General features: G+C 43.4%; 1 protein-coding gene across 1 annotated transcript; it reads left to right on the top strand.

The window, feature by feature from the left end:
* Positions 1-9,360: 9,360 nt before the first annotated feature.
* LOC113918117 (IQ domain-containing protein F5-like) lies at positions 9,361-11,282 on the top strand. The gene is made up of 2 exons (XM_027586305.1): positions 9,361-9,426; positions 10,837-11,282. The coding sequence occupies exons 1-2, from the start codon at positions 9,423-9,425 to the stop codon at positions 11,274-11,276; spliced, it is 444 nt and encodes a 147-aa protein (XP_027442106.1). The 5' UTR covers positions 9,361-9,422; the 3' UTR covers positions 11,277-11,282.
* Positions 11,283-12,365: the final 1,083 nt, after the last annotated feature.

The following is a 12,365-nucleotide window of genomic DNA, read 5'->3' as shown; positions in this document are numbered from 1 at the left end:
CAGTCTTTGTTTTAAAATCTAGTTTGTCTGACATAAGGATTGCCACCCCAGCTTTCTTTTGGTGTCCATTAGCATGGTAAATGGTTTTCCACCCCCTCACTTTCAATCTGGGGGTGTCTTTGGGTCTAAAATGAGTCTCTTGCAGACAGCATATTGATGGGTCTTGTTTTTTAATCCAATCTGGTAGCCTGTGTCTTTTGATTGGGGCATTTAGCCCATTTACATTCAGGGTAACTATTGAAAGGTATGAATTTAGTGCCATTGTATTGCCTGTAAGGTGACTGTTACTGTATGTTGTCTGTGTTCCTTTCTGATCTTTGCTGCTTTTAGGCTCTCTCTTTGCTTAGAGGACCCCTTCCAATATTTCTTGGAGGGCTGGTTTCGTGTTTGCAAATTCCTTTAGTTTTTGTTTGTCCTGGAAGCTTTTTATCTCTCCTTCTATTTTCAATGACAGCCTAGCTGGATATAGTATTCTTGGCTGGATATTTTTCTCGTTTAGTGCTCCGAAGATATCTTGCCAGTCCTGTCTGGCCTGCCAGGTCTCTGTGGATAGGTCTGTTGCCAATCTAATATTTTTACCATTGTAGGTTACATATCTCTTCTCCCGAGCTGCTTTCAGGATTTTCTCTTTGTCTCTGAGACTCGTAAGTTTTACTATTAGATGTCGGGGTGTTGACCTATTATTATTGATTTTGAGAGGGGTTCTCTGTGCCTCCTGGATTTTGATGCCTGTTTCCTTCCTCACATTAGGGAAATTCTCTGCTATTATTTGCTCCAATATACCTTCTGCCCCTCTCTCTGTTTCTTCTTCTTCTGGGATCCCAATTATTCTAATGTTGTTTCGTCTTATCGTATCACTTATCTCTCGAATTCTGCCCTCGTGATCCTGTAGTTGTTTCTCCCTCTTTTTCTCAGCCTCTTTATTTTCCATCATTTGGTCTTCTATATCACTGATTCTCTCTTCTGCCTCATTGATCCTAGCAGTTAGTGCCCCCATTTTTGATTGCACCTCATTAATAGCCTTTTTGATTTTGACTTGGTTAGATTTTAGTTCTTTTATTTCTCCAGAAAGCGTTTCTCTAATAACTTCCACGCTTTTTTCAAGCCCAGCTAGTATCTTTAAAGTCATGATTCTGAACTCTAGGTCCGACATCGTACTAATGTCCGTATTGAGTAGGTCCCTGGCTGACGGTACTACCTCTTGTTCTTTTTGCTGAGGTGATTTTTTTTCGTCTTGTCATTTTGTCCAGAGGAGAATAGATGAATGAGAGAACAAAATGCTAACTGGTTTACAACGTCCCCAGCAAATATACTGTATACAAATCAGAAAAGACCTGAAACCAGGGGAAAAGAAAGGGAAAGAAAGAAAAAAGAAAGAGAAAAAAAAAAAAAAGAAAAAAAGATAAAAACAAAAACAGAACAATACAAAAAAAGCAGAATGTGATCAAATATGATCAGGCTAGTGCCTAGATCAGTGCCACACACTAGATTTTGGGCGTATTTTGGTCTATTAGAAAAAAGTGCCTCCTAAAATTTTAAAGGAAGAAAGACATATATGTAGAAAATAAGGGTTGATACAGTGAATGAATGATACATACAAGAAGATGACTGTAAAGATGAAAATTATAAAAGATTTTATAAAAGGACTTGATAAGATAAGAAGTTGTTTGAAAAAAGAAAGAAGATTTAAAAAAAGAAAAGAAAAAAGGGAGAGAATGTGATCAGGCAGGAGACTAGAACAGAGCCATACACTAGTGATTTAGGGTATATTTTGATCTGTTAGAAGAAACTGTATCTCAAAATTTTAAAGACAATAACTTATATATATATGCCAAAAATAAGGGTAACTACTATGAAGGGATAAAATATGACTCTAAAAATGAAAAATAAAAAATGTTTTTTTTTTTTAAAAGAGATTGATAAGATGTTGGTTGAAAAAGGGAAAAAGAAAAAAAAAAACAGTTAACAAAAATTAACTTCGATGAACTAATGAATCATGGTAAAAAAAAAGCCATGAATTTTATGTGCAGTATTCCCCTAGCGCTGGAGTTCTCCCGTTCTCCTTGATCGGTAAACTTGGTCTTGGCTTGCTGGCTGTTCGTGCTGATCTTCTGGGGGAGGGGCCTGTTGCTGTGGTTTCCAAATGTCTTTGCCGGAGGCTGAATTGCCCCGCCCTTGTCGGTCCGGGCTAAGCAAGCTGCTCGGGTTTGATCTCAGGAGCTTTTGTTCCCTGCAAGCTCTCCGTACAGCCTTGGAGGACCAGGGCAAAAATGGTGGCCTCCCAATCTCCACCCGGAGGAGCTGAGAACTCAGGGCCCCACTCCTCAGTGCGCCCCCAGAGAAAAGCAGTCACTCCCTTGTCCCCGGTCTCCGGCCGCTCTCCGTGCTCACGCGGCCTGTGACCGAGCGTTTCTATCTCTGGCACCCGACCCCGTGTGGAGTCTCCAAACCCAGCAGATACCTGCAGTGCGTTCCCGCGCCGCTCCTCCCCAGGAAAGAAGGGGAGTCTCCCCGGATCTGCCGCTTGTTGGGTCCCTGCTGGAGGAGCAGTGGCCCGACTGGGCCGCGGATCACAGTTTATGGCAACCCCAAGCTGAGAGCCCGCACCTCGGCTCTGTCTCTGCAGCCAGCTTCCCCGCTCCGATACCTGGGAGCTCTGGCGCACTCAGGCACCCCCGGTCTTTCTGTGACCCCGAGGGTCCTGAGACCACACTGTCCCCGGAGGATTCCACCCCCTGCTTAGCCACTGCAGCAACGTCCCTCAGCGGAGCCGACTTCTAACAGTTCCGATTTTGTGCTCCGCTGCTCCATCACTTGCCAGAAGCGGCCGGCGGAGGCCCCTCCCCCGCCGTCTATCCTCCCGAATATCGCCTCGGATTCACTTCTCCGCACGTCCTACCTTCCAGAAAGTGGTCGCTTCTCTGTTCAGATAGTTGTTGCTACTCTCCTCTTTGATCTCCTGTTGAGTTCGTAGGTGTTCAGAATGGTTTGATCCCTATTCAGCTGAATTCCTGAGACCAGACGAAATCTAGGTCTCCTACTCCTCCGCCATCTTGTTCCGCCCCCCAAACAAGATTTTTCTATAAAAAATATGTGTACTATCTCAGATGATACCAACATGAGAGGATGCTGGAGGCACTGGGTGAAGTAAAGAAAATTGGGCTGAAGTTCTTGCCTGCTTTGGAGTAGAAGCGATAGATACTGATTTGCTCAGAATAGCCCACAATGTACAAATTTTTAAAAAAGATTTTATTTTTATATATTTGAGAGAGAGTGAAAGCGAGAGATATCACAGAGAGAAAGGGAGAGGGAGAAGCAGACTCCCTGATGAGCAGAGAGCCTGACACGGGGCTCTATCCCAGGACCCCGAAATCATGACCTAAGCCGAAAGCAGACCCTTAACTGACTGAGCCACCCAGGTGCCCCCAATGTAAAATTTAAAGTGTAAGTGTTAAAATGAATCAAAGTGTAAGTACTAGAAGAAAAGGAATAATGTGTATAACTTCCATAAAAATTAGAAATTATGTTCAGCAAAAAACAAATCTAAAATATGATGAGATCAACAAACTAGAGGTATGTTTTTGCATCACATAAATCTGAGTGTGGACAGTCCAGGCCTGGTGTGGCAGTTCATGGAATTAGCTACTATGTTCTCATTTGCTCTTCCTCACTATCTTAGGGATGTGAGCCTTGTTCTCACGCTCTCAAAATAGTTACCAGAGTGCTGACTATCATATTTACTTTTCAGGGAAGAAGAGGGTGAAAGTAAAATGACAAAAGGGACGCATTTGCATTCTTAAAGAGCTTTCCCAAAAGAACCACCCAAAGACATCTCATTGGCCAGTGAGTATCACATGACCACTCCAGCTGCAAGGGAGCCTGAGAAATGTCATTTACTTAAGTGAACATGTTACTGACCCCAGTGAAATCACAGTTCTGTAGGGTGTGGATATGGGTAAGCAACTCACAATCTCTGCTACAATTTCTAAAACAGTAGAAGGGAAAAAACTCACCAACCTCAAAATTCACTGAAAACTCAATCTGACAAAAAATAGGAAATGAAAAACAGACCACGAGAAAAAAATGATAGATTTAAAGCACAAAATAAGATGGCAATAAGTCCATACATATTAGGAATCAATAAATGTGAATTAGTGATATCCACCTATAAAAAATGCTCTCCTTGGGTTCCTGGGTGGCACAGTCAGTTAAGTGTCTGACTCTTGGTTTTGGCTCAGGTCGTGATCTCAGGGTTGTAAGATCCAGCCCTGAGTTGGGTTCTGTGCTCAGTGGGGAGTCTGTTTGAGACTCTCTCTCTGTCTCTCTCTGCCCCTACCCTCCCCCACCATCTCTAAAATAAATAAATCATCTCTAAAAAAATGCTCTCCTACTGAGTTAAATAGATCTTGCTTTTGGTAGACATGGAGATGAACTACACAGACTCCCCTTTAAGGAAGAACCTACCACCTCAGCTCCTGGGAGTCTGATAGCAGCTCTCAGCCCCTTCAGGGACTGCTCCAGCTGCAAAGAGCCTACCTTGCCCCAAAGTCAAGCCCTTCAGATAACACCTACAATGACTGATCCAAGTGGATGTATAAAGACCTGGCCATTTGGACTCAATGTGGGGCAATTTTGCTGGGCCATTTCAGCAACAGAACTTCCCGTGGTGCCTGCTCTGGGGCCGCCAGCTGAATTGCTGGATTTTCTCCCTCTACCCAATCCTGCTTCCTTCCCTTTCTTCCCATAGGTTTTGATCCCAAGGGCATTCCCTAAAAACATCCTGAACACTAAACTCCATCTCCTTTCCTGGAGAACCCAAACTGCAACAGTTGATACCAGAGGTTGCCTGAGAAAGAAGATAATAAGATGGGGTTCCGAAGTGGGATCTTTCACTTCATCATTGCCTGGCTGGCAATGAGGATCCCAAATACTAGCGGTAAGTGCAGCACAGATAGCCCCTGGCACAAGGTGGTGGTTTAAATGGTAACCCTTTCAAAGGTGAATGGGATCGTTATAGGAGGCAGGAAATGCCCTAGCTGGTGTGACACAGCAGGCGTTTGGAAAGTATGGAGGAATTGGGGCCGCTGTCTGGCTCAGTCAGTGGAGCATGTGACTCTTGATCTTGGTGTTGTGAGTTTGAGCCCCACGATGAGTATAGAGATTACTTAAAAAAAACTTTTAAAAAAGTATAAAAAAAAGAAAAAAAGAGAAAAGTATGGAGGAATTAACTATAGAGGATTGGATGGCTATTCCTAGGCTTTGTGAAGCTCTAAAAAAAGATAACAAAGGCTGAGAACAAGCAATTAAAAGGTAAGTGCACAAGCCAGAGGGCTTTCTTGATGGCATATAAAGAACCCTCTCATCTGTAATAAAGGGCTGAGAAAGCTGAGGGCCAGGCCCAGGACTTAATCATTAGAGTGTCCACTCTCTTAAGAAGGTTAAATTCTCCATCAAGGTAGGGTGCTCTGCCAACAGGGCAGGAGAAACCCTGACACAAGGTATGGGATCATTTGGGTTGATGGCCCCCCAAATCTTGAATTCTCAAATTCCCCTGAACCCTTGAGTCTGAAGACATGTGACATTCCTCCTTAACCTCACAGATAACAATGATGACAGGAAATGGGAAACTGAAGGAGCAAACTACATGGGCAGGTAGCCTCAACTCTTGGGTAACCCACCACCATCCCCTCTCAGCTCATACTCATGTGGGGTTATAAGGAACCCCTTGGGACCAGATGACATAAGGAAAACGCCTGAGCCTGATTTATAGCTTGTTAATCTTAATATGTATATGTCATCCCAAAATAACAGCTGAGCTACAGCCTCATTCAAGGGTAGCCTTGAAAGACAGTGAGTGGTGAGGGAAAGTCCTGTCAATGGGAAGAGTTTCAGGCTGTACATCCACTTTGTGTGGCAAGAGAAGTGGCCTGAGATAGAATATATATGGACTTTTCAGCAGTGGTGAATGGCTTCCTGGTCAGTTTCCTGGCAACACAAAGACTGGAACATTGGAGACAAGGAAGTCTGGGCTGGAAGCAGATAGCTGGATATATGGGAGTGTGTACATAGTGAAAATCTTCGTATGGCACCAGGGAACATCCGTCACAGAAAAGACACTAAAAACAGGGAAGGAGACAAAATGGGCTGGTTGATGTCAGCCAGCTCCTGCCACTCACTCTAGTATTGGAACAATGGGATCTGGCCATGAAGGCAGAGACAGCGGCAGTATATGGACCCAACAGCACAGGCTCCAAGTTAACAAGGCTTATGTAGCTGCTGCTACCACTGTGTTCAATCCATGGAGCTGCTGTGTGCTTGGCAAGTCAGAATACTCCGCCTCTGTTTCTGATGAAAATTCACAGAACTGATGATAGTTAAGTCAACAATGGCAAGTGAAGCTTACCATTGTCATTACTGCTTTGGTAACACAATAGATAAATATTTTCCATAAAGTACTTATTGGTGAATAATACAATGAGTAACTAAAGGCTATAAGCCCTTTATATTTTCATAAACTTTGTAAATTTGTCCAACTCAACCTTTTTTTTTAGCTTTCTTCCTCATATTTTCACCATGTCAGTTTTATCACATCCTAGCAGATTCCACTTCACATGGTATTGAATTAGTGTTTTTTCAACTTCTTCAACAAATATTCTCAACTGTATTTGTTTCATGCAGACTATTCATAAAGCTGAATTCTTCAGGCCCTTTCAAACCTGGCAGTAAACCCTTCAGTGAACAACAGCTGAGCTGTATTGGTAACATCTGCCAACTCATCAAGAGCCAAGGAAAAACCACTTGATATCATTTGCTTTGTTTTAAATTGACTATTGGTTTTGTTCCTAGTGTCTTAAACTCTTGGAGCAGCTATTCCCATTGAAAGGCTAATAGTGTTGTTTATTTTTGTCACATTTTTTTTTCAGCTGCTACAATTAAACATGATCTAATTAGCTCACCACTAATAAACAACTTTTCTTGCTTGACTAACAAATGAGCAATCTGCAAACTAATGTTGCTTGCAGCCTCATTTTTGTTTCTTATTTTTGTAAAGAAATTCTGCTGTGATTAGATACTCCATTTAAAATTTCTAAATTTTATGATCATTGCTTTCTTGTGAGTTAGGAGTACTGTGGGTTGCTTAGTCTGGTGATGTAGATATATAATACTGTATTGCTTTAGCACAGCTATAATGCTTTGCTATTGTCTTAAAAATGTGACATTTACAGTCTACTTTCCCTCCCTTTTCTTGTTTGACATGATGGATATGTATGTATTGGTGATAAAAAAAGTAAATCAAGTGCAGTGATACGTGTGGCATTAAACACTGCTTGGTTATAACAGCACCTCTGCAATTTGTTGTGTGTTGAGCAGCAGTGGGAAGTGATGGGAAGGCCACATACTGTTCCTGTCACAACTACTCAAATCTGTCATTACAGTGTAAACATGGCTATAGACAACATTTAAACAAATAAGTGTGGCTGTGTTCCAATATAATTTTATTTATGGATGCTGAAATTTGAATTCATATAATTTTCATGTGTCATGAGCTTTTTTTTTTTTAGTTTTTTCAATCACTGACAATGTAAAAACCATTCTTTGCAGGATGTGTAAAAACAGGCAGTGGGGGGGGGCACCTGGGTGGCTCAGTCGGTTAAGTGTCTACCCTCGGCTCAGGTCATGATCCTGGAGTCTTGGGATCGAGCCCCACTCTGGGCTCCCTGCTCAGTGGAGAGTCTGCTTCTCCCTCTACCCCTCACCCCGCTCATGCTCTCGCTCTCTCACTCTCTCTCAAATATATAAATAAAATCTTAAAAACAAAACAAAACAGGCAGTGGGCTGGATTTAACTTACTGGCGTCCTTTGCTAGCCCAAGCCCTGAATCAATGCCCATTATGTGGTGCTGGGTCCCTAATAGGTAGAATGTATATATCTCAGAATCAATGTCTCAGAATCAATGCGGCAGTGGTAATGCATCTGTGAGCACCCCTTCCAGTTATACACGTGGGAATTTGGGCTTTGTGTCCCTGCAGGCTCCATCTGACTGGAGGTTCTAGTTTCTAGGGGGGAAGGCAGTCATCAAGGGTCATAGTAAGAGTCCCATTAAACTTATGGCTGAGACTCAGTCACTTCAGAATCCTTTGCCAAGAGACAACCAGGTAATGAAAGGAGTCACCATACTGGCAGGGATAATTAACCCTGGTCATCAGGAGAAGGCGAGGGGGCTGCTGCCACACTATGTAGGCAGGGAAGACTATGGATACTGCTTGGGTGATTCATTGGAAGATCTGTTGGTGCTTTGCTGCCCAGGTGTGATGGTAGATGAACACAATCACGGCCTGAGAAGTATGGTAACTAGAGAATCAGATACCTCAGGGATGAGGGGCTAGATAACTGCTCCCCATAGTCAAACTTCCTAGACCAGCAGAAATGCTAGTCAAAGGTGAGGGGAATCTAGACAGGGTGGTAGAGGTTGGGGGAAAGGAGTGTGTATCTTCTCTACATCCCTCTAGATCCCCACACTGTCTCCACATATGTACTCTACACATTGCAAATGCACTCCTCAGTGACCTCTGGGGCTATGACCCTGAGAAGGAACCAGGTGCTCACAATGACCACATGGATCTTCAGAGGCCAGGAGCAGGCAGAAGTGGGGCCCTTCTTGTGCAGTGGTTGTCCCTCACCCATCTCCTGGCTGTGACCTTGAGACTCTCAGGGGAAGAGGAAGGTGGGAGAGGACTTGCGGCCACTTGAGACTGAGATGAAGACCCTGGCTGGTCCTGGGGGCTTTATGAATTTTCTGTTCTGTATGCGTCCTGCTCTCCCAGAGGCCTGATAACTATATGACCTAGAGTTAGGCCAGACATAGGAGGTTTAGCCACAATGAGGGAGTTTATTCTGTTCTTCCAATTCTGCTGTCTTCATCAGAGATGATTATTGCTAATTTTTATGTATATCTTCCTATCTTCACCCCCTTTAAAAATAATGCTCTTACAATACATGTGTATAAATATATATTTATATTGAATTCATCTTGACTTGATGATTGCTAATCTGATACACCTTTCTATATCAGTACATAGCACACTCATTCTGTTCTTTGGAATATCATTGTTTAAATGAACAGAAATCCATTTAATAAATACTAGCCAGGTTTTAGTAAGTATCATTATACACTTTTGTGTCAATGGGTTAGTATTTGTGGTGTTCTTTGTAGCCAGAACTCTGGCCATTCTGGTAGCAAGGAAAGGGCAGGTCTTCTAGGTTTTTCTTAGAAAGGGGCTCAACTCCTGGAAGCCATCCTGGTGCCTGAGTCATAGGTGCCCTTATGACATCATATCTCTTCCCCTTCTTCCACTTCTGCTGCCCGTGTGTGGCTGGAGGAGTCCAGACCTGAGAGTGATGGGACCATCTTGCCCCTAACCATGGGTAATTTAGTAAAGTGCAGACCTGAGGGGGATTTGACCATCCAGCACAAGTCACAGGCATTTAATGTTTTATAAGAGATAGTCAAATCCACCCAAGCTTTCTGGGAGGCCAGTAAATTTCCCATAGATTCCTTTGGATGGGACTCCCCCATTCCCTTTTCATGTCCAAGGTCCCGGGAAATGCCAGGAACCTGTGTGGTTGATTTGACACCTAGTGATGAGGAGAGTACCCTTACTTTCTCCATTGTTTTTTTTCTCTAAACTCTGATTACTGGACAGCGAATTTTCCAAGTTATAGTCAAAGAGGATGAAGTCACATTGGTAGAACAGAGCTTGAAGGAGCAAAGGGGAGAAGGGGAAGTAACTCTGCCCCTGACAATCCCATACCACTCCTACTACCCTCTCCACTCCTCCATGGTTGATGGTTCCAGGCTCTACTATGTTGGGGAGAGCCTTGACTTGTGACATCTCTGACCCTTGGGGTCTAGTGGAGTACCCCAAACCAAAAGTCCGTGACCATGTAATTTATTGTCTAAAGAGAGATGCTTCAGTGAGTGAAAGGGGTACTTATCGACATTACTCTGGACAACAGGCATAAACCCAGGGTACCAGGCAAACTGAGTTGAATAGTCACCATACACAGAATGAACACAGATCGACTCCTCCTTGGCTATCCTTTCCCCTCATTTCCTCCTTAAGCTGAGATGTGGGTCTGGCCAAAATGTGTGGATTGTGCCAAGGAGGTGGGCAAAGAGTATGAACTCAGACTACACAAGTTTGGGAGCTACAAGGTGGGGACTGTGTTTGGGGAATGCAAAGATAGAGCTACAGAAAGATTGGGTCTGGAAGTGTGTGTGTGCATGTGTATCTTTGTACTGATGAAGGTGTTAACTGGTGTTTAAGCTCTTAAAGTGTATGAGGCAGATGAATCTTTTAATACTTTGGTGAGGCAGAGGGGAGACAGTAGGTTGTTGGTGTAACCTGAAGTCAGAGGTGAGAGGGCAGGAGGAGAAAAGATGCCACTTCTCCAGCAGATGGGAGGAGTCTGAGGGAAGAGACATGGATCTTAGGTAAATGGTCAGGTCCAGGTGAAACTTGAATCTCTTTCACCTCTAGATCATGGTGTTCTTGCTCTAGACTGGCCAACCAGGTCCGTGCAAAACTGGGTGCCTTTGCAAGTTCAGATGGAGACCCTGAGATTCAGAGGGCAAGATGTTGTGTCCATGTCCATTAATCAGAGAGTGGCAGATGCAGGACACCTACTTGGTCTCCTGGGTCCAGCTCTTGCCCAAAATGCCTCTGCTGAACGTGGGAGAAAGGGATGATTGTTGATAGAGATCAGGGCTTCTTCCTGGCAGATCTTAGGGCTGCAATGCATGAGTTTCTTAAGTGTCCCATTTTCTCTTGCAAGGTCCCCCAAAAAAGATCACCGGGAAACAGGAAGCGGCCATGTTCATCCAAGCGTGGTGGCGGGGCACCCTGGTACGCCGTACACTGCTGCACGCAGCACTCAGAGCATGTATCATTCAGCGCTGGTGGAAGCAGATGCTGGTGAAGCTGCTGGAGAGGAAGAGGCACCTGGCCCTAGATTTCTATGTGCGGCAAGAATGGGCAGTCGTCAAGTTGCAATCCTGGGTCCGCATGTGGCGCATACGCCTTCGTTACTGCCGTTTGCTCCACGCTGCCCGCATCATCCAAATCTATTGGCGCTGGCATAATTGCCGTACCCGTGGCTTTATTCAGGGCCACTACATTTTCAAAGAAAGTCATCTGAATCTTCAACTTGAAATCTCTTTAGGCGCACAGGCTTGTAGAGTGCAACAGTGCATACCCCTTCCAATAAAGGAATGATCAGGTCTGCTATATCTGTGTCCCCAGCTCTCTCCGTCAGATTTCAAAGATGTCATTGAGCTAATGATGGCATCTCATAAATCAGTTCTGAGGAATTGGCAGGGTTTGTCTGGGGTGTAGCGTGGAGAATTCTGAGAGCCCAGTGCAGGATGAACAGGACCTTTGAACAGATTGATTAGCAATGTATGCCATGGGTAGGAGAGTTGGGGCTTCAGGGCCTCCAAGTTGACCAACTTCAGGGAGACTCCTTTACGGTGTGGTCCATGTAAATGGTGCCCTCTGTAGTTGTGCAACATGGAGGACTCTGTCATCTTTAAAAAATTGTAGTAAAATACACATAGCATAAAGTTAGTCATTTTAATAATGTTTAAGTAAACAGCTCAGTGGCATTAAGTATATTCATGTTGTGGTGCAAATATCACTACCATCCATCTCCAGAACTTTATTCATTGTGCAAAATTAAAACTCTGTACCCATTAAACAATTATTCTCTATTCTCCCTTTCCCCAGTCCCAGGCAACCACCATTCTACCTTCTGTCTCCATGAATTTGATCATTGTAAAAACCTAATTTGAGTGGAATGATACAGTATTATTATTATTATTATTATTATTATTATTAGTGATGGGCTTTTTTCATTTAGCATGCCTACAAGGTTCACCCATGTTGTAGTATGTGGTAGAATTTCCTTCTTTTCTAAGGCTGAATAATATTCCACTGTATGTATATACCGCATTTTGTTTATCCTTTCATCCATGGATAGGTATTTTGGTTGCTTCCACCTTTTGGCTATTGTGAATAATACTGCTGTGAAAAATGGATGTACAAAGATCTCTTTGAGATTCTGCTTTTGATTCTTTTGGATATATACTCAAAAGTGGAATGGCTGGATCATACAGTAATTTTATTTTAAATTTTTGAGCAATTGCTAAGCTGTTTATAGCATCTAGACAATTTTACATTCCCATCAGCAGTGCACAGGGTTCTAATTTCCCCACATCCTTGCCAACACTTGTTAATCTCTTTTTTCTTTTCTTTTCTTTCTTTCTTTTTTTTTGGTAGTAGCCATCCTATGGATGTGGGGTGGTA

This window comes from Zalophus californianus, chromosome 1 (genome assembly GCF_009762305.2).
Source record: "Zalophus californianus isolate mZalCal1 chromosome 1, mZalCal1.pri.v2, whole genome shotgun sequence".
In the NCBI taxonomy this organism is placed as follows: Eukaryota; Metazoa; Chordata; class Mammalia; order Carnivora; family Otariidae; genus Zalophus; species Zalophus californianus.
The sequence above is the reverse complement of the archived record's forward strand: the minus strand, read 5'-3'. Positions and strand labels throughout refer to the sequence as shown.